Below are 26,300 nucleotides of genomic sequence, written 5' to 3'. Positions count from 1 at the left end.
GAGTTTTTTTTTATAAACACTTGCAACCTAGGATAGAGACTGGCCTTCAGAGGTTTCTTTCTGTGGCTTGTGGGTGTGCTAGACTTCCCATTCCAACCTCAAACTGATTTTCTCTTCTGTCGGACTTTGAATCTGTTGACTGTCTAGCATTGCAGTCCACCTCACCCAAGCATGTAACAAAAATATTAAAAGCCTGCCATGCCTTTGCATGACCCTTATTAATAGACTTAGCTTCTGCAAATGGGCTTGCTACAACACTTGTTTGTTGGAATATCGCTGGTATTCGGTCTAAACAGCAGGGTTCAACATGGATTACCAAATTTGACATTATAATGGTACAAGAGACTTTGTCCTCAGAGGAAATTGTGTGCAATGGTTTTGAAAGATTTGCAGTTCCTGCTGTTGCTTCAACTGGACAGAGGGCACAGTAAGGTCTAGCTGTTATGATTCTAGTCTCAAAGTTTTGCAAGATTGTCCCAGTTGTTTGTAATCATGGTGGGATACACGTTTTGTGGACTGGATTTTTTTTATCTAATGAGTTCAATTTTTTCTTTCTTAATTTTTATAATGCAGTCTTTGAAATATGCGGCCAGAGAGACATCTTATTTCAGGAGCAATTGGTCTTAAAATTGGCATTAAACATTTCAATAACTTTTATGTGGTCGTATGGGGTGATTTTAATACCAAGTTGGGCACTAACTCAACAATGAATCATACCTTTCTGGAAATTGATAATCCGTTATGTACCCAAGTATCTGACTACAGGGGTTTGAAGCTGTTTAATGCTTTGTGTAACTTTGGCCTACTTAACATAGCAGACATTTTGGGATACCTCCACAAACAGCCTCATATCTTTGTTGGTTGGGGAAAAGGTTCAACTACAGATGATATATTATTTCCAACAACCTGAAACCATTAGCCCACTCGGGGGGAAGGTAGTAACTGAAAATAGTTTTAGCCATCACAACCCTCTTGAGCTTGCTCTAAATTTACGGGACTGTGTGAATCCCTTGTTTCCCCTACTGGCCTGTCCCAGAAGGCTGGTGGGCTTAGGTTACGCTGAAAGGCTATCTATATTACCAACCTACTGAATTCACTTATTGGGTCTAATTTAGATTTTTTTGCCAATCATTTGTTAAATATTAATCCCTTGTCTTCTAACTTTTTAGGGATGTGAAGCAGCTACTAGAATTATTACATTAGGTCACTCAGGGGTTAAAAGGGTTCCCAAATCAGGGTGGTTTGACAAGGATTGTAGAATTGCTAACCAAAGACTGCATGAACCCCTAAATGCTAAGCCCAGGAATCAGCAGTATATATATATGAAGCAAGGCTAGTTTACAATCAATTCAAAAAATGAAATCAGCGAACAAAGAGGAAACATGGGAACACTTGGGCCCATATTTATACTTTTTTAGCACCGCATTTGCGCTGCTTTTTGACGCAAAAAAGGCACAAATTTACAATATACAATTGTATTTTGTAAGTTTGCGCCGCTTTTGTGTCAAAAAATGACGCAAATCCGGCACTAAAAAAGTATTAATATGGCCCTTACTTCATACAAGTCAGGGACACAAAGGGTTTCTTGGCAATGGTAAATGGAAGGAAGGTATCTTCTCCCATGTCAGAGAGGTTAGGCTCTAACATTGGTCCTGACAAATTGTTAGAGCATTTTATACAGATTTATTTGTATGGCAACAGCCCTATGGCTGCTGATGTGGAAAGTGTATCACATTTCCCTATAGAGATCAGATTTGAGTTGCGTGAGGTTGCTGCTGCAATACTGGCTAGTTAATCTAATAAGGCGCTGGGTCCAGAAGGGGTGCCTATGGACCTTTATTAGAAGAACATCCAACTGTTGACCCCTGTAACCACTAAGGTTATAAACAGAGCTGCTTCTCACAGCATTGCTACCTCCTGGCAGAATGCCATAATTGTGTCAGTGATTAAGAAAGGCAATGGACAGGACACCCACTGCTACAGGCCAATATTGCTTCTGGATTCTGTGGTGAAGATTGCGGGGTGTATTATTTTGCACAGAATTGAGGACTGGCTGGAGCAAAAGGACACGCTCTGTCCCGCACATTATGGCTCCAGGGAAGGCCTTGGAACAGTGTTCGAATTTGTACCTTATCATAGGGGAATGTGTGATTGCAAAGTAGGGTCCATTTTATTTAGCTTTCATGGATGTAAGTAGTGCACTTGACTGTGTCTATTACTCCAAGTTATGGAGCATCTTAACTAATATCGGTCTGCCCTCACCTGTGGTGGATTTCTTCTGCGCTTTGCCCAACAGGGTCAGTGTTTTTATAAAATCTGAGTTTGAGGTGAATGCACAGATCCCTTTGATCTGTCCTGGGGAGTTTGCCAGGGATGTGTTTTGGCCCCTATTTTATTTATTTTCTGTATTAATTGCTTAAATTCGTTGTTAGTATTACAGAGGAAGGGCATGTCCAAAGTGAAATTGACTTTTATCCTGGCCATACTTTATGGTGCTGATACGGTCTTGCTTTCAAATCACACCAAACAGTCTTAGGGGCCTTACTGATGCCTTTGTTGTATTTATGGATAACTTAGATTTAGAAACTAACATCACTAGGACCCATTATATGGTTTTAGGAAAGCAGAACTGCAAAATTATGTCAATTTCCATCAAGGGGAAAAACATCACACAGGTTAGCGGGTTTCCCTATTTAGGGACCACCTTTGATTCAAGGAACAGATGGATACCCTCTCTTGCAAACCGTTGTTTGTGTTTTAAGCAATCAGTAGGGGTACTGTTTGGACTGGCAGCAAGAGTGTGGAGCAAGCTTATATAGCCTTTGTTGGAAGTTTATGGACCAAGGCCCTGATTTATTCAAAAGTGGCACAGCGCTGTGCTGCACCAAAAATAGTAGCAAAAAATGAGGAGGAATGCTTTCATTTTGCCATGCTAATGCACCCCTGCTGGGGCGTTCGTTTTTGGCGCTGTCTCAGGTTTACGCCTTCTTTTAAATCTGGAGCAGCGTCAAAAGCAATGGGTGTTGTGGTGGAATGTCCACTGCAACACCCATTGCATGTCTCTTTGACACAGAAAACTGCATCGGAGGGGCCCATAGTTACAAGAAGGCATAATGCCACAAAAACTGGTGTTACACCTCCTTGTAAGTATGGAACAGTGGTTAGTGCCACCAGAGCATCATGAAAAGTGATGCTCCGGTGGAGGTAGGGGCTCTTCAATCTGTCCCTAAGTGTCTACCAGTTTTGACTTATGGGACAGCCATATAGGGGTACTGGGACTTCTCGAAATTACATAAGGAGGTGAACCATTTTTGCAAGAGATTATTAGGCCTACGCCCAAGTAGTCCCCACTTTTTTCTCCACGATGTATTGAGTTTATCTTAGGTGGAATACCATTTAAAACTCGTCGCGCTCCTCTTATTGAAGGCAGTTGTAGCAAACAGTATACCTCACTTAATTGTGAGGTGATCTTGGTTTGTTTAGGCTGTGACAATGGTCATAAGATTTCATTGCTGGGTTATATAAGGAGCACCGCTGAGGGATTGGGCATGCCTTACCTGTATTGCTCTCCTCATAAATTGGGTAAGAGTGAGCATGTTAGGGTCAAAGAATTATTCATGCCGTCTGCCTCTGCAATTGGGGAAGGTAATTGGATAAATTGACCCTGAGAGATTATCTCACCATTAAAATCAGTGATGAGCCTGAGTTTTGTCTCTCCCTAGTGGTAAACGCCTGGAAACGGTCCCATCTAACTAAGTTCCAAGTAGGCTCAATCAGAAGTCATCTCTGCTTCCCAACATGCGAGTATTATCTGAAACGCATATTCCCTTGCCCCTGTTGTAATTCCTCTTTGCAGATGTTCAAGCACTTTATTATTTTTTGTAGTTATTATGAGCGCTTCCGGCGCAGATATTTATTACCTATTTTTAAAATTCATTTTTTTCAGCATTTTACTTTCTCCGTATGGTGTCCAAGCCGGCTGCTTGCTATTCTGTGGGAGGATTTTTTTAAACGTGCTCTGCGCTGGTACAATACAATGAATTTTTAGATCTCTTTTTAGCCTTAACCTATCCTTTATTGTATCTTGTTATGTATAAAATGGTCCGGATAGGTTATGAGTATGTTTTGTTTTGGTGTTCTGTTTGGATTTTTGCTGATTTTATTATGTATCATTTTACTGTTGTGTTTTTTTATTACTTTTTAAAATAAAGATTAAACTGAAATTGAATGTTAAAATAATTAAATTATTTGAACTTTTAAATCCCTGGATGTAGTTTTTGTTGTATTTTATTAGCTGAAACAATAATGATCAACAAATTAAAGAACAAATTAAAATATAATAATATAATTAAAAATTGCTAGATAGGGTGGTATTTATTTTATTTTGTTTAAAAAATAAAATTTATCAAATAAATTCAGGTATTTAGATTATTATTTACTCTATCATTTCACTGTATTAGTTCTAGTGTAAAAATAATTATTCTAATTTATTTTACATTTATATTTTATGATAAAATAAATACAATAGTTAAACAAAATTAATAAACTGTAATATTTGTTTCTCTAACCACTCCTTTAGGGAGAGATTCACCCCACTGGCAGAGATCTCCACTTTCTTGATGGAGGTCTCAGCACACCTGTGAAAAGTTACAAATAAAAACATTATACTTGGAAACTTGACTCCACCTCATCGTTTCAGGGAGTTGACACCTGTAAGTCTACCCTTTAGAGTAATTTTACACCTAGAAATGGTCAATAGCCAAAAGTAGTAAATTTACTCTATAATGTGAGGGTAGGGTTATACATGGAGATTTACTCAGTTTTGCAAATAGACCACTGAAGTCATATTATTTCATGTGGTTATGTATCAGTCATTATTATGGTACCACACCCATGCAGCAGGTTATAGTAGTCCCTCTCCGTACCACTTGTTAACGTTTTGCAGAATTGCACCACACAGTACTGACTCTCCTTTTATCTCCTTGGTGATGTGTTCGGTGTCATTCTTGCAATGGCTCATCACCGATGTAATAAACAAAGCTCTGGCCTATTGTAGAGGTCATGGCACTCGATTCTTTTGTTGGCAGGATGCACAAAAGAACGAGATAAAACATAAACACAACCAACCACGACTCCTTCCTAGCACACCCATCTTAAGCCACCAACAATCACACCTATGGCACACAAATAACTTTTCTCACATTTCACAGCTTAATCATTCTCTCAGGGTTAATTTGGCAAAAAAACACTACGATGTAACATATCTCTCACCACATGAGAGGGAAATGAATGGAAGGCATAACACACAGGCACCAGAAATAACCAATCAAACAAGACTGGATGCATTACCTATGAGCGACATGGAACATATTAGATGTTTGGCCCTGCCTTTCATTGCTCTGCCGTCCCTCAATTACTACGTCTATTTGCAGTCTGTCTTATCAACTAGTTCTGCCCTTCAGTAATATCAAGGCCTTTTTCCCTTCAGCCATGCCAGGGGTGGAACGGAGGATGCTGTCGTGAAGTCAACCCTGCCACCGAAGGTGGGCTAATGTTTCCTGATCTTCACCTGGTAGCAGTCCAAGAGGAGCTTTCCTGGGCACGGTGGCTTCATGAAATATTCCCTTTGTATATATACTGAAGAACACAACCTGAATTGTCTCTTCCTACTTAAATATTACGGGTCTCAGTACATAAATGGGGTTGCACACCGTCCATTGATTATTCTGGATAGAATTCAGTGAGATGCCGCTCGTTACAGAAAAACTGATATAGTCAGTGGAGTAAACTTTAGGTGATAATACTATCCCGGGACAGCATATCTCTGGATTTCTATTTGCATGAAATCTGGGCATATACTTCCCTTCACAAATAGTTTGGGCTGTGCTGTTCCCATTGGAGAAGTGTCAAGAGTGATTTTTATATGGCTGGGAACAAACCGAGGTTTCATAGTGTGCAAATTGACAATGGACTGGAATGTGGTCTGTGTAATTATGAGTGGCTGAGATTAATTCAAGCATTACATCCATTACTTTTTTGTGCATTTTAGTGTCACGCCCTAAGTGGGACGGGTATGCCAGACAAGGGGCCTGTGCATACTGTGCTACTGAAACCTAGCTGTACTTTGCTGATGAGCCCTAGTGAGGACAAAACCAGTCCTGTGTAGCTTCTGTTCCAGTTCAGGGAGGACGTGGCCTGCCAGTTTGGCTGGACTATTGCCATTAGTGCAGAGTCAATAATGATATGTCTAAGGCTGGGTGCAATCATAGGCCACATGGTGTAAAAAGTAACAATAAACTGGGTAATTACCAGTGGCTGAGGGAAAACTAAGCATTCAATCCATCACTTTTGTGTGTACTTCAGTGTGACGCCCTAAGCTCAGGGATGACCTTGCCAGGCAGTTCAGCAATAATTGTTCCAATTGGAGGAGGGTCAAGATTTGATTTGCATATGGCTGGATCCAAACTGAGTTGGCATGGAGTGCAAAATAACAATGCATTGGGATGCAGGCCTGAGTAATTACAAGTGGCTGAGAGCAATTCAAGCATAGCTTTTTTGTGTACTTCAGTGCACCTCCCTCCTGTTTTACAATTCTGCCTAATCCTTTTTCCCAGATGTGTCACTCTATATTTCACCTAACAACCAATCCCCCCGGTTACTCCCTCCCGCCCTACCTTTACACCCTGTGTTTTGTCCCTTGTTCGCCACATCCTCCCTTCACTCATTGTTACTTCTCATTAGTTTTGTGGGTGCTAGTTGTTTTTAAGTGCATATAAATGGAGCCTTTATTAATGAATGTTCCTTTGCTTTCACATCTTTGTCATAGAAACGAGCAGCAGTCTGCATTGAAGGATCACTTGCCTTCATTACAGACCTCCTTTTGTTTCCATTTGAAATGAAGCTCAAGAGATGCTACATACAGTATAGTACTTCATTTATTTCTGTCATAGAAACAATCGAGAGGCTATAGTGAAAGCTCTCATGCCATCAGACCGTCATTTCACATATAAACGAAAAACAGGACTGTAAGAAAGGCACAACCCAGGCCTATTGGATCTGCTAATACTCATCGTGTGATTATATCCTCCATTAGTATGACATATGAGCAACCCACTTAGTGATCTGTAGTTCAGTGAGGCTAAGTCAGCATCAATCTTTTGTATTACAGAATTATTTGTTCTCACACAATGTAGGAAAGAGAGTTCCCCCAGACGTCTTTCTAAAATGGTTAGCGCAGCAGAAAGTGCTTGTGGTTCCCTACTTCTCACAGTCTACACTGCTAGAACCTCTGTGTTTCTGGTTGAACCTACATTTTAGGCCACATTGAGGTATTCAGCAAGACTGGGTTTCATTGATCTGCCCATGTGCAAGAGACAGAGAAACAGAAGAAAGACAGACATGCTTTTCAGCAAAAAGAACAAGGCCTACCTGGCCAAATGTGTATAGCTGTGGCTCGTCCATGGCAAAATAATAAGTACTAGCATGTTACACTTTAGCCAATTCTCAAAACAATTATACATTTACTCCCATATGTTACTCATTTTACTCTTTAACCTTACCCGTGACAACAGTAAATCTCAGATCATTCCAATATGGGAATATTCCTTGCAAATATTAGCAAGCATCCCAAAACTCACACATTGGCGCAACGTTCGATGCAACATCTTGTGATTCTGGTCAAATCACTTAATCTACCCATACCCATGGACAGCACCTGGATACCCTCACATGCGATAAACTGCGCTATATAAATCTACAGATTTCATTTTTTACATTTGTATGAGTTTATCAGGGCAAACCCCGTCCTGGGTTGCTTGTGTTCCGGTACAGAGAGGGCATACCTTGGCAGTACAAGCTGGAGTGTTCCCATTAGAGCAAGGTTGAGTGCTATAGGTATAGCTGGATCTAATCTGAGGTGGCATAGTGGGCAAAAGAAGATGGGTTGGAATGTTACCTCGAGCGATTACAAGCATTCTCCCATCACCTTTTGTGTGTTTGTATGTATTTATGAACAGGATATCAACACAAACTGGCACCTCAATATGCACTCAAAAGAAACCTGAGATCGAAAGTGGCAAATCTCGTCACCTAAGTCTTTCAGAGGTCCGAAATATGGAGGAAACTGCTGGGAGATTAGCTCCCCTGTTAAATTTGCACCAAACCCAATCTTGAGGTCACAGCCAGAGAGCATGTGTTTCAGAAAATCCTAGAACCTTAACACTTGTAAACAGGGAAGGCTGGAACCTTCATGATTTTGATGGAATTCTAACTTCTCCCTCATCACAATGTCCAGACTCCTTCTGCCTTACAGCGCTCTGAAGTGTCCACGACGCAATGTGAAGCACTATACAAATCTCCAAATCAATTACTATAAAATACATGTCTCTAGATATGAAGCGTGTTTTCTACAGATGTATGCAGTACTCCGAAGTATTAACTGACCCGAGGTAGACAAAACAAAACTAAACAAACGTAAAAATAATAACGCTTCCATTGAATAAATATAGTTTCCTGACTGTTAATACTTGAAGTGCATAAAACTAATCGAATCCAGGGAATCTACATTCACCAGAAGGGTTTGTTGATTTTTTAAACGCGTGTTTCTCATGTTTAGTCAGTGCTTAATTTGTAAATAAAAACGTGCTAGTGCCCAAAGCCCTCCTCCTAAACACGCGGCTGCTGCAATTAAATGTGCGAACACGGAAAACGAAGACAGCGTAATCCTGAAGCCATATCGGGCCACTTTAACCCATTTACATCCACTTCCTGCCCCTCTAGGTCACTTTTGCAGATTTCTGCTTTCTCCCATTTTGACGCTTTTTCGTTTTTCTCTTCCTCCGTCTCTCCCATATGTGTCTTTTGCTCGCAGTAAATGCTTGAGGCAGAAAAATATGTCCCGGTCCTCAAAAATAACAAGCACAAATTAAGCACTGGGTTTAGAACTCTGGTTTTAGAGAAATCTATTGGACTTGGAATGTGGAGTGAATTCTACATGGTTTGTTGCAGACTGCAACACTACAAATATATGTTATTAACCCAGGAAGAGAGGATTCCAGTCTTGAGCTTAAATGGATAATATTTGATAGAGTGACGCACCTCAATGTTCCGGCGTGTGGAAAAGATATGGGTGAGACTGATGAGGTAATGTTCGTTTCAACAAGATGAACGACAAACCACACTACTTCCGCCCCCTCCACCCTTGGCTCGTTAGGTAACAGCAGCGACCTGTGGGCCTCTATCTGGGCTCCTCAGGCGGAGCCCTCTGGGCCCGGCCTCCCAGCTCAAGGACTTTTATCAGTCGAGCACACGTGGGCGAGAGACCCTGATGTCACTTCACGGAGGCCTCTACTGCAGCCTGCGTCATGGAGCACAGCCTAAGGTCCTTGGATAGGTATTTGTTTTTTTTAAATAAAAGGTGCCATCGAGTGAATAACGTTACAACACTTCTCAGACCCCAATAAGGCATTCTTAGACCAGGCAAAATTCTAAAAGTCGGTTGTAGGTGACTGTTAACAACGTAGGTCTGGTAAAAGAGAAATATTTTTCCTTCATCAAATATATTACAGGGCAGCTACATTAACAAAACTCTCCCCTCAGAACATTTATTGTTCCTCTAGATGTGAGGTGAGGATGCTGAACATGGACAAGGGCGTTCCCAGTGCCAGAGTCTCAACTTAGTCTGGTCTAATATGTCCTCCTTTTGCATGGAGCTGTTCTTGTTTTGGTTCTTTAAGTGCCAGCTTGAAATGAATCGGTGGGTAATCAGTCTTCCAGGACCACTCCGGTCAGCACATACTCTCTACCACAAGGACCAGGGGTAGCTTGGCTTACAATAGCTAGGCATGGAAAGACTTGGCTCCTACCGGTTTCAGTGCACATCTGGAAGAAGGACTGGGAGTAACTCTTCCCAGGTATGCCTTAACCATCCCCACAAAGAATCCGATTCGAACAAACCGGGTTACCTGGAGCTATTTATATAACACAGCTTATGGCACTGATGCTTGGATTGCTTCTTTTATTTATACTTATGCTGTTTTTGGATGCTGTGGTTTTCTTTTTCTCTCCATTCTTTTTCTGATTTCGTTTTTTTCTCCTTTGTCTTTTTTTACCAGTACACTTAGAGAGGATGAGCTTTGATGGTAGTATTGAAGGTTACTGGAGCACTGACCTGTACTTGATTTGGCCGCTTCATTTCAGTGATCTGTGCTCCTAGGACAGAGCCCATTTGCTCACTGATGCCTAAGGATTAGGCCAAAGCAATGGGGTTGGGGCCTAGAGTTCAAAGGTTACATGAAACCATAAGTGTAATATGTTGATAAGAAGGCTTCAAAAATAAAGAAAACAAAACTAGCAAAATGTATAACCAGGACAGTATGTTGCCGCTTAAAATGTATGTATCCAATATAATGTTTAATACATCTATTGCAGAGTGCTAAGCGTGACCTGTACATCTGGTTAAAGACCTTGTGCGCAGCTCAGTAGGTTAATATTCTGACTGCAGAAGTCTATATAGAAGTCATATTACAGCATCTAACCAAGTCAGAAAACTGTGCATACGTGCACGTCTCAGGTTCCAGTAGTATTGGAATAGATCATTGGGTAATGTTCCTATTGTCGGGATCTCTGTACAGCAAGGTTCTCCAACCTTTTCAGTAATTAGGAGCTACATCTGTTCAATCAAAATCATCCCAAGCTACTGATATGATTGGTGGTGTAATAGTGTCCATATCTGACAAGAATACGTTAGTGGCACCGTATCCAAGATTATTAGCAGCGACCACCACCGTGCATCAGGTAATGTTGCAAGCAGTCATGTAAAAGGCTTTTTCAATTGTGAATGCCTCTACACGGGTAACATATCACAACCATAGTGGCAATGCTCTTGGAAACAGGTTACCATTATTAGTAATACGTTTTCACCAAGCAACATGCTTTACCACTAAAATGGCACCTTTAAATGCGTTTTGGAAACGATAAGGTCTGAAAATATACAAATTTTCGCCTGGAATAGACACGTTTGAATTTTGGTCAATATTAATTAATTGAACAACGCAAAGACTTCTAATTTAGATGGCTGGGCTGCAGACAGGAAAGCTACTCACAGGTAGGTGGAGAGCTACCGCAGCTCACGAGCTGCTCATTGGAGAGGCCTGCAGTAGAACCTGCAAGTCACAGGCTCAAAACCTAGCCTGATAGGCAGCCAGCTCGAGCAGTTGCACAGGCATAGAGGATTGTCTTAGGTCTAAAAAAAGAATCTGAAAAATCACAGAAGTTGAAACAATCACACCTAAAATTCTACAATAATGAAACAATGACGAGCTCAGACTTTCATCTCGAGGTCTCCCCTGCTCTTCACCCAAACCACGCCAAGGGCTGTAAGCCGATGTTCCCCACGGGGGACCTTTCCCTTAAATCTGTCATTGGAAAAGAAGGAACAAGTTTTCGCTAAGCCGTCGTGCTTTGCATACAGAGCAGGGGCAGATATGGGCATGTGCTATAAGCACAGGCAGACTGCACACAATTATGCTGCACAAGAGAAGTGGAAAACGTCATATATTGGATGCACGGCAGACAACCATTAAATAGGGAATGGGTTGTTTGTGGCCACCGAGTGTGGGGATTCCTACTTTGTATACTAGTGCATTACAGACTCTGGCCCTGGGGAGAGTTGGTATCAGTGTTATACGGAGCAGGACTTTGTGTATACTGAGTTGATAGTACTTTATCATCATTGAGGCTGTCTGGAGGGTTCTGCATCACATAATGAAACTTTGTCAAGACCTGCCTGGTTCTGTTCATGTATGTGCTGGGCCATTATGGGCGCTAACTTGAGAACTGTGCATTAGGTACTCGGGCACTGTGGATGCTCTCCTGGGAGACGGTGCTTTACACTAGGTCTTTACATTTACTGGCCTAGGGAGAGTGCTTTACGTATTACAGCAGTATGGATGCATAAGGCATACTTGTTGCAGTGAGGCTATTTTAGGAACTGTGGCTACTGGCCTGGAAACTGTGCCTTACTAGGGCACTGTGAAAACTGACCTAACTTTTAAGCTCACATACTAGAGTGAACCATTCCAAGTACAGCACTTTGTGTACTGTGGAAATACAGGCCTGTCTGTAGAGCTAGACATATTTAGGTATTCTAGATCATGACCCAGTATGGTGCTTTAAATCCTGAGGACTGTGTAACTTGCATGGACATGATACTATGTACACTAAGATTGTGGAAACTACCCTGACTATGGCGGTGCACCACGGAAGTGGCCTGGCGGTGTTGGTATTTAAAAAGCTCTTCATAAGGATTTTTTTAAACCTTTAGCTTTGTAGAAGACATAGTTGAGAAAGGCGTTTATGTCAAATATATTGTTTTTTAAAAAATGTTCTTGGGAGTGGAAATTACACAGCCCCCTGCAGAATGGTTGGTTCAAAAGCAAGTGACTAATGGTCTGCAGCTTGGGGCTCGTATTAAAATATTCTGGAGGGCCCTTTGGATTCCCGTCCATCTCTGCAAGTCATATAAGGGGGAACCATAAAGACCGCCTCTGCCTTCCGGCTAGGTGAGAAAAGCATGCAGCATTTAATAGGCTGGCAACTAGCTTCTAGTCCCAGTAGTTCGATTGAAATGAGGTATAATAATCGAAATTGATATTTAAGAAGATATTTATGGACAGGCCCCCAAATTCCTTATGTTTTACAATTTTCTTTCTGGCCTTTTCCTCTAATTACACATTGATGAGGAATTGTATCCCTGAACTATGCATCAAGCTTCAAATTGTGTATATGAATGCTTGACCAAAAGAAAAATCTTGGGCCTCTGACATTTTAGTTTGCCACGGACCGCTTTTCACACCGTATGTGCAATTCGGAGAACACAGGCTCGTGGAAGATTCTATTCTTCAGAATTTGTAGAGCACATGGTTACCCAACGGGCCTCTTGTGCTGGATGGACTGATAGAGGAAAATCCAGAGAATGAGCTCATATTTTCGCCTGAACTACCACAACTTTTACACGTAAACTGGAAACCCCCTCCAGTCAAACCCTGCCCACGGCGACGTCCCTGTCAGCTGCAGATAAGACTCAAAAGATGGTGCCGAGCACCTGCGCCGTCACAGCGCGGGACGGGAGAGCTGAGGGGAGAGACGGCGTCTCCCGGCCTCTGCAGACTCCGAGGCCACCATTTGCTGCACTGAGGTGAAAGAAGCAGACACCCTCAGACCGTCGCCCATCCACTCCAGCTTGGTGGAGCTTCAGTCGGGTCAGAAACCACATGCCTCGTCGTCATTGACTAAAAAGCACACCGAACAGGGAAAGTAGGCGACGGTGTGTGATCCTGGTGACCTCCGGCGACATTGAAGGAGGGAGCATCCTCATCCATGACCTGCACGCCGTGAACTGCAGGCTCTCCGTGCGTCGATAACATTAGCTGACTCAGGGGAAGTCGTCTCATCTCATGGACCTCGGAGGAGACAACGCTGAGTAGCCCTTAAGTTGTCAGCAGTTCAGCCTGAAGTCCTCCGCTTACACACACATCTCTTCAGCTGTATCTCAACCCACTGAACTATTTCACCATTTCTGGTAGAATTTTTAGAATTCAGGCGAGAAAAGACCTCTCTTTCGGTGATGACATTCTTCCTGAATGCACTTTCCCTTCAGTAAGCTGATCCTGTGGTGCTCTTTTACGCCAGTGGGAGGGCCCTACGAGCAGAAGCACAACCCAGGACATTTATTGATAGGCATGTGGGCTTCGGTCATGCTTCCAATGACTATTGCCCTCTTGAAGATCCTGCCAAAAGCCTATGCGGACAAAGGGTTACCCTATGAACTGGACGCTGAAATGGATCCCAGGCTGGAGGAAGACTCAGCTCAGGTAGGTAACAGATTGTTGTGTTACTTCAATGAGCGTGTTTTCACGACACTAGTGCACCAAGAATAGGGAACTGATGTTTATGAAAGGGAGAATTCAGAGGGAAGTGGCTTAGCAAAGTAGAAATGGAATTGTATTTTTCCACTTAAAGAAAGCCGCAGCAGCATAATATAAAAGCGTTGTCGTCCCACACAGGTCCTTCCTACTAGACCCCATCACATGGATGTCATTCAAGACCCAAACATTGCATTATCTGCTGATCTGTGTCCTGGGCAGAGTAAAGGTGTATTATTATCTTTTATTGATAGATTGAGAATAAACTAGCAAAAAAAGAAAGGTGTTTCCTGAAGTATTGTGTTCTGTCCTGGCTGGCACATTTAGGGTTTTGTGCACACCTCTGAGCCACAGGAGGACCTATCAGTTGTGCGCAGTCATTTGGAGTAAAATGTCCTGTTATAAGGATCACTCGGGCGTTAGTGTCCTGTTCTATTGGTTACATAATATTGGCCGGTGTCTGGTTCTATACCTCACACCCCCAGAAGAATGGATTCAAATTCTCTCTTAGATGGCCGGAAAAAGATGATGTTTGAAAGCACAAGTTATTACCCGAAGCGGGAGTTACAAATCTAAATGTGTGTACACAGATAAAATATATCATGGAGATATTACAAGCTTCAAAGCAGTTGTGCAGGAACACATTTCAGAGTGGGAGTGGTGCCATCGATGTTACATCACTGAAGTCACAGGGTTTGTGAAAAATCAAAGCTCTGCATTTAGGAGAAGTGTGGCAAATGAGCCACATCCATTCAGCAGGAGAGTGGGAAAGATGCAGGATGTGTCCTGTGGTCTAATTTGAAGCACACTGTCCTAAATATATGAGTAAGCTATGGAGTGGTAAGGTACTGTCCTGCACAGAGAGCACATTTTTCATTGAAATGGCCATATCGTTTGCTTCAGGTATGCTGCTTTACTGCAAAACGAATACAGTGCACAAACAATAACATGTGGAAATTTGGTTTATGTCTAAATGTATTACACAAGCAGAGTGTCATGATTTGTTTTGATCCTATTAAAATCTCCGTATCCACCATAATTCAGAATTAGAAAAAACTTTATGCCTTATTTGGTCTTTAATTGCTGCCAATATATTTTTAAATATTTGTAAAGTTAATTGACAGTCATTTGACCTCGGTCTTTGAATGCACAGTACATGCTACAAGATAAAACATAATGAAAAGCCCTCTTTATTGATCATTCTCCTTTTAGACTCCTAAAAGGTTATTCGGTGGTGCTTTAGCACCTCTCATACCATAGTTCCAGAACCAGTGCCTCAAAGTGAAACCCAGTGCTTAATTTGTAAGTAAAGAGGTGCCGGTGCTCAAAGCCCTTCTCTTAAACACGAGACTGCTGTATTTAAATCTGCAAGCACTGAATACTAAGGCAGCGTAATCCTGAAACCATCTAGGGTCTGTTCAATCCATTTACGGCCACCCCTGCCCCTTCAGCCCATCCTGCAACTTTCTACTTTCTCCCTTAATGACGCTTTTTAGTTTTTTCTTCTTCCGTCTTTCCCATATGTGTCTTTTGCTCGCAGCAAATGCTTGAGGCATAAGAATAAGCCCTGGCCCTCACAAATAAGTGCCGGTGCTCAGCACCGGAAACAACAAGCACAAATTAAGCACTGGTGAAACCACTCAAGAGGCAGCTCTTCCGACAATCTAGAGGTAATGCTATGAGGCTGAATGGAATAAAGGATGACACCGGAGAGGATATCACTCAAGAAAGAGCAACCACAAAGAGGTTAGCAACGACGTTAAATTATCTCACAGAAATAGTATTAGGGATACACCCATCTAATGAATTGCAGAAGCTACGGAGGGGCAATATGATGGGGTAAGCATTGTTAAAGCTGGAGACCTGCTAAAGCTTCATTGCGAAAATTGGTTTTATTGAACAATTACAAAATAAAAATACAATCTGTCCTTCTAGGTGATCTTCAGGGACAATGCAGGAAGTTTTACTTCAACTGAGCAATTTTATAACTTTGCAATAACCACCTTTTTTGCAGATTAATTTGGAAGTGTGGGAGATTCCTTTGAAACACTCTTAATACCCTAAATAAGGGCCTGACTTAGGGTTTGGTGTACAGGGTACTCTATCACAAACGCGACATCCACTCTTTTTTAAGTTGGATGGACCTTCAGTTTCAGACATCAAATGTAGTTGCCGGCTCTGCATAAACAGGGGTTGAAACAGATTTGGAGGAGTTTGCTGAAGCTTGAAAATAAGTTGTGTGTTATCGACATATATGTATAATTGTACATACACAGAATATGGATGTTGTTCTGGGGGGCATATCAATATTGAAAAGTAAAAGTGGTAGTACAGATTTCTGTGGAACTCCACAAGTTGCCAACTAGAGTTAGGTTTAAAAGGAGAAAGGAAAGTGTTTCTGTCTCTGAAGTGAGAAATTACTCAAATGAGAATACTGACAGATGGTCACAGACCACATTCTTTAGTTTGGAAAGAGGCATAGCATGGGAAAAGTATCAAACACTGCTGGCAGATCTAATAAAATTACAGAAACCTTTGAGGCCAAATTGGCATCACTCCAATTATCTCTGCCTTCTCTGTCAAAATCTTCTCCAGCACTCAAGATAGGAGAGCAATTAAAACCATTCTGGCCAAGACACAATAGGGCACCCACTCCCGAAGGCTGGGAACAGAATTGTGGTGAAAAAAACAGAGGGGCAATTGCATCCTCCTGGGAGGAGAGAGATCTTGGAGAGAAGATTTACTTAACATACATTTGAAGAAATATCTTTCAGCACAAGCAGAAATATACTGATGAAGGATTCTGGCAAAGGGAAAATAAACTGCTTTTTGAGTCAATAGTTGAGACCCTGTCTGTAGAAAAAATTCTGAACCAACAAAAGTAGAGAAACAGATTGTACCTTCCTGCTTGATATAGACCTTGGGTACCTGATTGTCTGTCCTCCCTATCAGGTAACGCTATTCCTTCTAAAGAACAAATAAGTTAAAGCCAGTAAGAATGGCATGTAGTCTCCTTCAAGTTGAAGAGTTCAGAGCCTGTGAATGTGACAAACAACTGTTAGACCTGACAGCCTTAGGGTTGTCTTTTCCACAGCTTCTTGCATAACTCCTCAATTTTTCTGACCTTGTTTTTGCTGGTATTTAGACTGTGCATTTTAACACTGCTAGCCAGAGCTAAAACGCTTGCACTCTCTCCCCTAAACGTGGTAATATTGGCTTATCCCCAAATGCCATACTTAATTTGCTTGCAAATCCCTACTAAAGTGCACTACATGTGCCTAGGGCCTGTAAATTAAATGTTATTTGTGGGCCTGCAGCACTGATTGTGCCACCCACCTAAGTAGCCCTTTAACCATGTCCCAGGCCTGTCATTGCAGAGCCTATGTGCAGTTTTAAACTGCCATGTCGACCTGGCAAAATAACCCTTTTGCCAGACCCAAACCTTCCCTTGTGACACAAACAAATCACCCCTAAGGTAGGCCCTGGACAACTTAGAGGGCAGGATGGAATGTATTTAAAAGGCATGACGCACTTATGAGTTTTACATGTCATGGTAGTGAAAAAACTCCCAAGCCGTTTTTCACTACAGCAAAGCCTATCACTCCTACAGGATAACATTGGGATTACCTTATTATAAGTGTAATTCGAAGAGATAAACTTTTCAAGTTTGATGTCTCTGGAATCACAATTTAAAATCACAACTAGTGGTGAAGTCGAATTTTAAATTGTAATTCTGACTTTTGGAAAGTTGGCATTTTCTGACTTTAGCCATTTGGTGCCTGATGCCTGCTCCATTGTCCAGGGTGGGTGATAGCTGGGCTTTATGTATTCCCCCTAGGCAGCCACACACAGTGGGAGCCTCAGTGTGACTTGATGGGCCATCCTCGGAGGATGGGAGGGAGAGGCTGGACACAGCCTCACTTACACCTGAATAGGCTGTATCCTGTCCCTGCAGAAAGTACTGCATAACACCCTGTAGTGAGCCTGGAGACAGGGCAGGAAGGGCAGGACCTCTGTGCACTTAAAAGGTTTGCCTTTGAAGTCTCCCCTACTTCAAAGTCCCACCTGGGTATAAGTACTGAACCTCTGACACCACCTACTCAATACTCTTTTGAACCTGTGAAAACTCTGCAAGGAAGAAGAACTGCTGTGCTGCTAAACAGCTGCCACTTTGCTGGACAGCTGCTTTGCTGGATTCCTGCCTTGCTGTGCTTCCCTCTTGCCTGCTGTTCTCCTGCCTGGGTACGAAGGACTGGACCTGCATCACTTGAACCTAGTGTGTCTCCAGTGGCTAGGTGGCGGGCCTCCTGATCTCAAGTCTCAGGGACAAAAAATATTTCCAACCACCCTGCTCCTGCACCTGGGCTCTGCCATCTGTGAGTCTGCCCTGCGAAGTGGTGCTACCCCAATCCTAAGTGGGCCTAAGGTATTTGCTGCATCAGAACTGATACATCCTCTGCTGCAAGAGCAGAACCATCACATTGCTGCTGTTGCATGGATCAGAACTGGCGCATCGCCACTGCAGCGTGGGTCGGAACCGACCCACCAGACTCACATCCCCGCATCTTGGGACCAGCACATCGCCTTCGGAACTGCCAATCCACCTCTTTTCCCGGCACCAGCTCCTCGCATCTCTCGTCAACAGCAGCCTCGATGACGACTCTACAGGACCTTGCACTGCAGCCTCGCCGCATCTTAGAACCGACGCATCGTCTTGGCTGTGCAGCACATATGTGTTTCAGTTCCATGCAATGGTCGGCAACCAGGATTTAAAGAACTTTGGTTCAGTGGATCTAACTGGGTCCCTGTAGTCGGCCCATGCTCCATCGTGTTCAGCCTGAAATTTTGACTTTGTCCCGGGCAGGCACAACCAGATGTCCCCAATTGGCGCTTCTTGCTATTAAGCCCTAGTTTACAGTTTAATTTTTTTAAAAATCATAACTCCAGTTCTTCCTATTGGATTTTTATTGTGTTGGTCTTGTTTTATTTATTAAAATTAGAGTTATTGTTTTGATCTGGTGTGGAATCTTTTTGTGTGGTGTTTTCACTGTTTTACTGTTTGAAGTGTTGCACAAATACTTTAGACATTGCCTTTAAGTTAAACCTGACTGCTCTGTGCCAATCTACCAGAGGGTGAGCACAGGTCAATGTAGGGTTTGCTTGATATTTACCCTGACTAGGATTGTGGGTGCTGCTTGACCAGGGCTCAATACCCCAGTCAACCACCAACCCACGTCTAACAATGACCCTGAGCTGACAATTCCCCCAGAGAAGGACTCCATCCCACTAGACTGGCATATGTTGTTAGAAGTAGAGGGTACTGAGAAAGAGCAGCTATACCTTTTAACAGATTGGCTTTATTCTGTCACCAGGCCAGGGATGTCCAAAGAACCACAGGAGCCCTGAGAGATATGTTGTTGTCCTGTGACAATGGATCCCAGTTCACTAGAACTTTGGTGAAAATGTGAGAGGTTGAAGTCAACTAAAAGGTAGAGAGAATCTCTCACAATTAATATCAAGGAGTGCTGAAAACTGGTGTGAATGGCCAAATGAAAGTTTGCATCTTTTATATCCAAAGGTAAAAGCAAAACCCCAGGGCGTATTATGGGCAGAATGGATTCTAATGGTGTAATTTTTAAACTTTAATGCTGAATGTACTTGTTCAGGTCCTAGAGATTTAGCATGGGCCCATAATGCCCATCTGGATTTTTTGTTTTACCAAAAACAAAATTGAATAAATGCCTACGCTAGTGACTCTTCTGAGAGCTTTAGAGATAGCGACCCTTGCACCATTAGTTTACAACTAGATATTCAAGTTAATTTGAAAAGGTGTTTATTTGGAAAATATTCATATTCCATATAATATCCCTGTTTTACCAATTGAAAAACCCACACATGTGAAACCAGTTCTCTCCACGGTTTCAAAATAGTGACAACCTTCCACAACTGTAATGTGTATTTGAATACTCAAATATTCATGCTTTTGTAAGTCCTGGTGAAAGGGAGGTGGGAGAGGGAGCTAGGAACAGTTGCTGGGATCTAGAATTTGCCATAGAAGAATGGCACCTTGCCACAGGCCCTGAAAAAAAGAGATGCCTAGACTTAGGGACCAGACCACATCTGACCTATGAAAGGCAGGTGAAGAAGAGAACTAGGCTTGGCTGAATAATTTTCTAATTATGTAGCAACACATCATTGAGCAGAAATATCTGTTTCAGGCGCAGGAATAGCAGCCCAAATTGTGTCAAAAGTCTCATTCGACAAGAGCCAAAATTGATCTTCCATGACAGTAAAAGAGATCTTTTGATCTGTGGCATTTACTGGAGAAGTATCTTCAGATGCTAAAGCAAACTGAGGAGCCTCACTGGCTACCAAATAATCCTCTTTAGTAACAGATGGGACTGCAACTTCAAATTGCCATTATACTATTCTTCCGAGGACCTAACCACCACAGTATCATTCTGTTGTAATTTCTTGACAAAAATATTTTGCATTTCTGTTTCCACCTTTCTGTATCCTATTAACCTTGCTTCGTATTGATTTCATCTCTCCAATCATAATCCCATTGAACGTATCTATATTGTCATGTGGTGTTTGCAGGATGAATTTAGATTTAGGTCTATATGATGTATTTCCTTCTTCCTCAACCCCTCTGCAATTGCAACTCCACATCTCACTATCATCCTCAATACTTTCCAAACTCAGTAAATCTCTCATTAAATCAATGTCTTATATCAATACGTTTTTTCAACCTGTGTACCACTTCTCTGTCTCACATTGTGTCTATTCTTATTCATTTTAAATATTTTCAATAACTTCAACTTCCTGATGTACTTATATACATCATCTCTACATAATTAATCATGACTCCGGACAGTGTGATAACCCTAAAGATAGAATTTGTACATCCACAGAAGTTAATACCTCATTAGAAAGATTGATTACTATTCGCATATCGGTTTTGACATCTTGGCTGCTCTCATTGTTCTCTTGGGTTGTCCTCCACCATTTCCTTTTCCCTTGTCCGTCCGCCTTTGTCTCCTTCCTCTCTTATATTTCTTTGTGGCCTCCATGGTCTGTGTTTTTTCCTCTGATCCAATTGCAAAAAACAAAATTTGTCCACAACTAATGGTCTTGCTCTCTCACCACTCCTAATTCCACTCGCACCATCCTCCTGCTCTATTTCGTATCTCGGATCAGAGCTGAGGTCAAATGCAGAAACATCCTGTCTTGTGTTTTGTTATAATCTCCTAGTCTATGTCTTCTTAATGAGTCAAACCTCTTTACAAATGTGTATATTGACCATGTTCATAGTCCAAAAGGTCCCTTTGAAATTTTAATGTTTTTCTTGTTTTCACTGAATCCTCAAATTTCTTCTTCCTTGCTTTCATTTCTATTTTAAATGTATTCACTTGTTCCTTCTCTTCTTTCTCCAGCTGTTCATTCAATCCTTTTATTTACACTAACAAATTATTTCTGTCTATTTCAGCATATTTAATTAACATTTGTAACATTCCTCGCGAGCTGTTGTCATTGTGTTTTGCCCATTCATTTAGTAACTCTGAATGTGGGTATTCATAGCTTGGTGTGATCATAATTCCTAACCCTGGAGGTATTCACCCTACTGCCAAATATTTCCTCAATAATGCTGCTTCCCACCACTTAGATATTTCTCTTTTTGTTAATCTCTCTAATTTATTGAACATGCCCTTTAGATATAGGGCTGCAGCAACCCCCACCGAGTCAGTGATACCTCCTTCTTTCCTCTGGGGTTCACTCTCGGTAAACAGTTCTTCCACCACCTGTTCGCTCTCCCAAAATTCCTCCTCTATGCATTTGTGTCTTTGATGCCTAAATGCTGGATGAACAAATTACAGTGAAATGCTGCCGGAGTGCCGATCTTCATTCTTAAACAGGAAGGAGGAGGTGTGTTGTGTTATCGCACTTGTGAGCATGCTGGTTATGGTGTTTGTAGAACTCATATATATATATATATATATATATATATATATATATATATATATATATATATATATATATATATATATATATATATATGTTATATATAAGTCACAGCACAAAGATGCCACTGCACTCCCAGGAGTTAAAAATTCCTAACTTTATTCAAAATAATCACCATCCATGTTACGTCTCTTTCCAAAATGCGTTTTGACAACTGTTTTCGTCAGGTGCAATACAAAAAATGGATAAGTCCTTGGATTTTACTTTTCTATTTATAACCATTTGAAAGGCATTCTGGGAGTCGTAGTACGGTCTCTTTCCCTTAAGGAAGGATGCTGGTCATAACATACCAATTTTATTGTGATCATACTATTCTTGATGATAAGGGTCACAATAAAATTGTTATGTTATGACCACAAGGTTTCATTATAAAAATGTACATAATATGTTACACGGTAACCACATGGAAGAAAATGACGATTAAAAAAATCGCTAACATTGGTGATATCATTTTATCTGTATTAGTGTAACCAAACTAGGATAGATACAATTAAAAGGAAATAAGACGTAACAATAAAGTTAAGATTGAAAATGACATTGGAAATTACACCATACTGTAATCACAATGATTAGGCAATTTACAAACCATTCCTATAGCATGGGAGGCCAACAGAACATTGTTGTAGAACTCAGATATATTGGTATCCAATATGTATCACTAGCTGCCCATCTCTGTTTGAGACCCCTCCCCAAGCCTCATAAGGCCCGGGGACCCCGTTCCTCCCATACAAATATTTTAAATAAGGGGAGGATGTGCGCCTCCCCTCCTGGAGCCTCTCAGAAGCCCACAAGCAAGCAGTCACACACATTTCAACATTCCCATGACACAACCCATCTACCCAGCGCATGCAACAACACTGACACAACCCATACACAGAACTCACACTCCGTTGCACACAGATGTCACACCATCAAGTAGAAGGAAACCAGGACAAGCATCTCATCTTGCCAACCACAGCAATGTGAACAGATGTAATTGGAACCATCATTTAAAAAAATATATATACAAAATCTGCCAAATGGCAAGTCCAATCTGCATTAATGCAGATTAATGCAGTAATGCAGAAACGCATAAAGTCCATATATCATGACCCCAACTTGACTCCTGACAGAAAATAGGCCTCCATGTCATAGGGGCATCAATGGGACAGGCAGGCACCTTAGGGGTTTGGGAGAGGCTTTGATTTTGAAGGGGCATGTCTCGGTTTGGGCTTGGAAGGGGGGACTTTGGCTCTGGGAGAAGTGAATTTCTTGCTGGGTGGAGGAGCAGGGGAAACACCAGGGGGGGCACATGAGGAATGGGAGGTGGAAGAGCCTGGGAGGGGCAGGAGGACATGACATTTACAGGGAACACGGGGTGAGAGGAGTAGGGAAGAGGTCAAGGGCGGCAAGGAAAACTTTCTTAGGTACAAATGGCCGGTCACATTATTGAGGGTTGGGAGTGGAGGTAGAGGGAGTGCTCATCTGACGTGTTGGTGTGCTGTACATGAATGCTGGTGTGTGCAATGTGTGAATGTGTATGGTGGGTGAATGTTGGGTGGGTAAGTGGGTGCGTGTGCATTAACTGGGAGGAGGGGGTAGAGATGCAGGGAGAGGGAATGGGAGATGTGTGAGGGAATGTTGCATTGGTGTGTGCAAGTGAGGTAGATGTGCTGCAGGTGGCAGAAATGGTAGTCGTGGTGAATGCGGATGTGGTGTGTGTGTCTGTGAGTCTGCTGTTGTGGTGAATGAGGGTATGACTCTAAGATGTGACTGTAAGGGAAGAGGTGGAGGGGGAAGTGTCTGTTGTTGTGTATGCAGATGTGTGCTCTGTGTGTCCAGGAACACAGTGGAATGCTGCATCTGGGATGCCAGTCCCTGGATGGCATTCACAATGGTTATCTGCCCCACAGAGATGGACCTAAGGAGGTCAATAGCCTCCTCATTGAGGGCAGCAGGGCTCACTGGGGCGGGGCAGAGGTGCCTGCAGTGAAGGCGATGCTCATCCTGCTGGGTGAGCGGGCAAGGGCAACTGGGTGGGGTGCTACATGGAGGGCGGTGCTCGTAAGGGGGGTGGTGGACAAGGACGGTGCTGGGGTGGTCCCAGATGGGTCCTCTACCACCAGGAAGCCACCATCGGAGGAGGAATCTGTATCACCCACCAGTCTCCCCGTGGTGCTCCCCTTGCCCTCCGACCACTACATGCCAATCAACTGGCTAAAAGACTGATCCAACAATCCAGGCCAGAAACATGCCCAATCACATGTCATCCATTACGGGGTGAGACAAATCTGAGCTCAGAGGAACTGAGTACACAAACCAATTGACAGAAATGTGTGGAGTTCATGTGGTAGAGAGGTCCATTGATGTAGCAATTGCAATGTTCACGAAACATGCCTGTCATTACCCAAATACAGTGCCAATATGATCAACTTGTACTACAAAGTACATGCAGAGATGGAGGATGCAGCCAGTGACATGACAGAATACTTGAGCGACCCATACGTACAGGTGAACGTGTGTCACAGTACCACCACTTCTTTTCCTGCATGGCTCAACATAGCTAACGTGTCACACTCCTACATGACTGTTGTGACAACCAGGACTGTACATCTCCTGAATTTCATCTGACCACGTACATCCCAAGTCCAGTGAGGGTCACAGTATACAACCAGGCAGAAGTCACCTAACAGTCAACACTTACTGCCTTGTGGCTGCCGTGCTGCCCTTCAGCACCCATCCAACTCTGGGTAGGCCACCGCCACTATGAGGGCCATTAGGGAGGTCAGGGTCAGACGGGCACCCCTCCCACATTAGGAGGCCATCCCCAGCTGGGCCTCTGCGGTCTTCCGGGCCTAGCGAGTCAGGTCCTCCCACCACTTCCTGCAGTGGGTGCTCTGCGAGCTATGGAACCCCAGGGTACGCACTTCCTTGGCAACGGCTCTCCATAACCCTTTTTTCTGCTGCGTGCTGACCTGCATGGGAAACATTCTGAAAATGAGGGATATGATGTAATTAATACCAATACAGCAGAAACCTTTGGCGACACACAACATACACGGACCACGCACACTGCAATTTACCCCACATATCATGTGCATGCAAATCACCTGATCAGTCATGACATGTCAATGTGCACACACATACCGTATCAAACTCAACCCGACGTGTGGGACAAAGGACATTGTATTGACCTGTTACCCACAAGCACCGTACAACCGCCCATACAGGGGTAGGACCCCTTCCACCTGTTTCTCCAGTTCCTCTGTAGTGATGGCTGGGGCCCTATCCCCTGCAGTGCGTGCCATCGTTGTTCCAAGATACAGGACACAGCAGCACACAAAGTGGAGTTATGTCTTGCCCGCATGCCAGGAGTCGTGAGCTAGCCCATACAAAATGGCGGTTTCGACCGTAGCAGTCATGACCGTCACCGCTGGCAGTGATCGTCATTGGTCCCATTCTCCCATAGACAACAATGTTAACCAATGAGGATTCGCACAGCGGTTCAGACCGCCTTCCGCCATGATGACTTCCGCCGGCAGAACAAGGTCACTTCCAATTGTCCAATGCATGCCGGACAGGCGGATGCCATATTAGTCTGTAACATGACTGTCCTGGGTTCACAATGCGTACTTAACAGCATGTCATCACAAATTGATACATTAGGTCACACATTGTGGATAATGACATATGTAGTGGGTTCCTGGTGATATCACCTCACTTGTCACTACAGTTGTCAGTATTTATGATCCGTATAGTGGAACACATGGAAGGTGTATGTTTACATATCCTGTATGTGCCATCGTCTGGTTAGGAATGGAGTGTGGAGTAATGTGTCTTCCCACAACATGACAGCCAACTTGCATAAACAAAACTTTATGACTGTTGTATGTCATACTTGGTGCACAACATTGTGTGAGGTTCCCAGATTGCTGTTTGTCTCCCCACCCAGATATCGCCACAATTGAGTGATAAGGAATGCACCAGTTTACCTGTCACCCGTAGATCTTGATACCATGGAAGAGCGCCACATCATCCTGACCTATCGACTGAACCATTTGTGCATCAGGGAACTGGTCGCCCAGTTGGAGCCAGACCTCCTGCCGTGTTTGAGAAATCCCCATGCCATTCCTCCAACAGTCCAGGTGTTGTCAGTCCTGTATTTTCTTGTATTTTCTTTTCAGGTTACAGTGGGACTGGCTGCAGGGATGTCACAGCCCCAGTTCAGTAAGGTGTTGCAGGATGTGCTGCATGCCCTACTCAAGCATGTGCACAGGTACATTATGTTCCCACAACGTTTGTACCCCTCCCAACACAGTCTGCACTCTGCCTAGAAATTGTTACCTATTGTCATGTACCCTTTTCCACACAGTTGAC

General features: G+C 42.8%; 1 protein-coding gene across 2 annotated transcripts in view; it reads left to right on the top strand.

Moving 5' to 3' along the window:
• Positions 1-13,072: 13,072 nt before the first annotated feature.
• Positions 13,073-26,300, top strand: part of LOC138245698 (vascular endothelial growth factor C-like) — a 92,117-nt gene continuing 78,889 nt past the window's right edge. The window contains exon 1 of one of the 2 annotated variants that reach the window (XM_069199528.1): positions 13,073-13,871. In XM_069199528.1, coding sequence (XP_069055629.1) covers positions 13,641-13,871 — 231 coding nt within the window. In that variant the 5' untranslated portion in view covers positions 13,073-13,640. The remainder of the gene's footprint in view (positions 13,872-26,300) is intronic. The other variant, XM_069199527.1, reaches the window with a different exon arrangement.

The sequence above is a fragment of the Pleurodeles waltl genome, chromosome 7, assembly GCF_031143425.1.
Source record: "Pleurodeles waltl isolate 20211129_DDA chromosome 7, aPleWal1.hap1.20221129, whole genome shotgun sequence".
In the NCBI taxonomy this organism is placed as follows: Eukaryota; Metazoa; Chordata; class Amphibia; order Caudata; family Salamandridae; genus Pleurodeles; species Pleurodeles waltl.
Note: the sequence above shows the minus strand (reverse complement) of the source record. Positions and strands in the feature narration are given on the sequence as shown.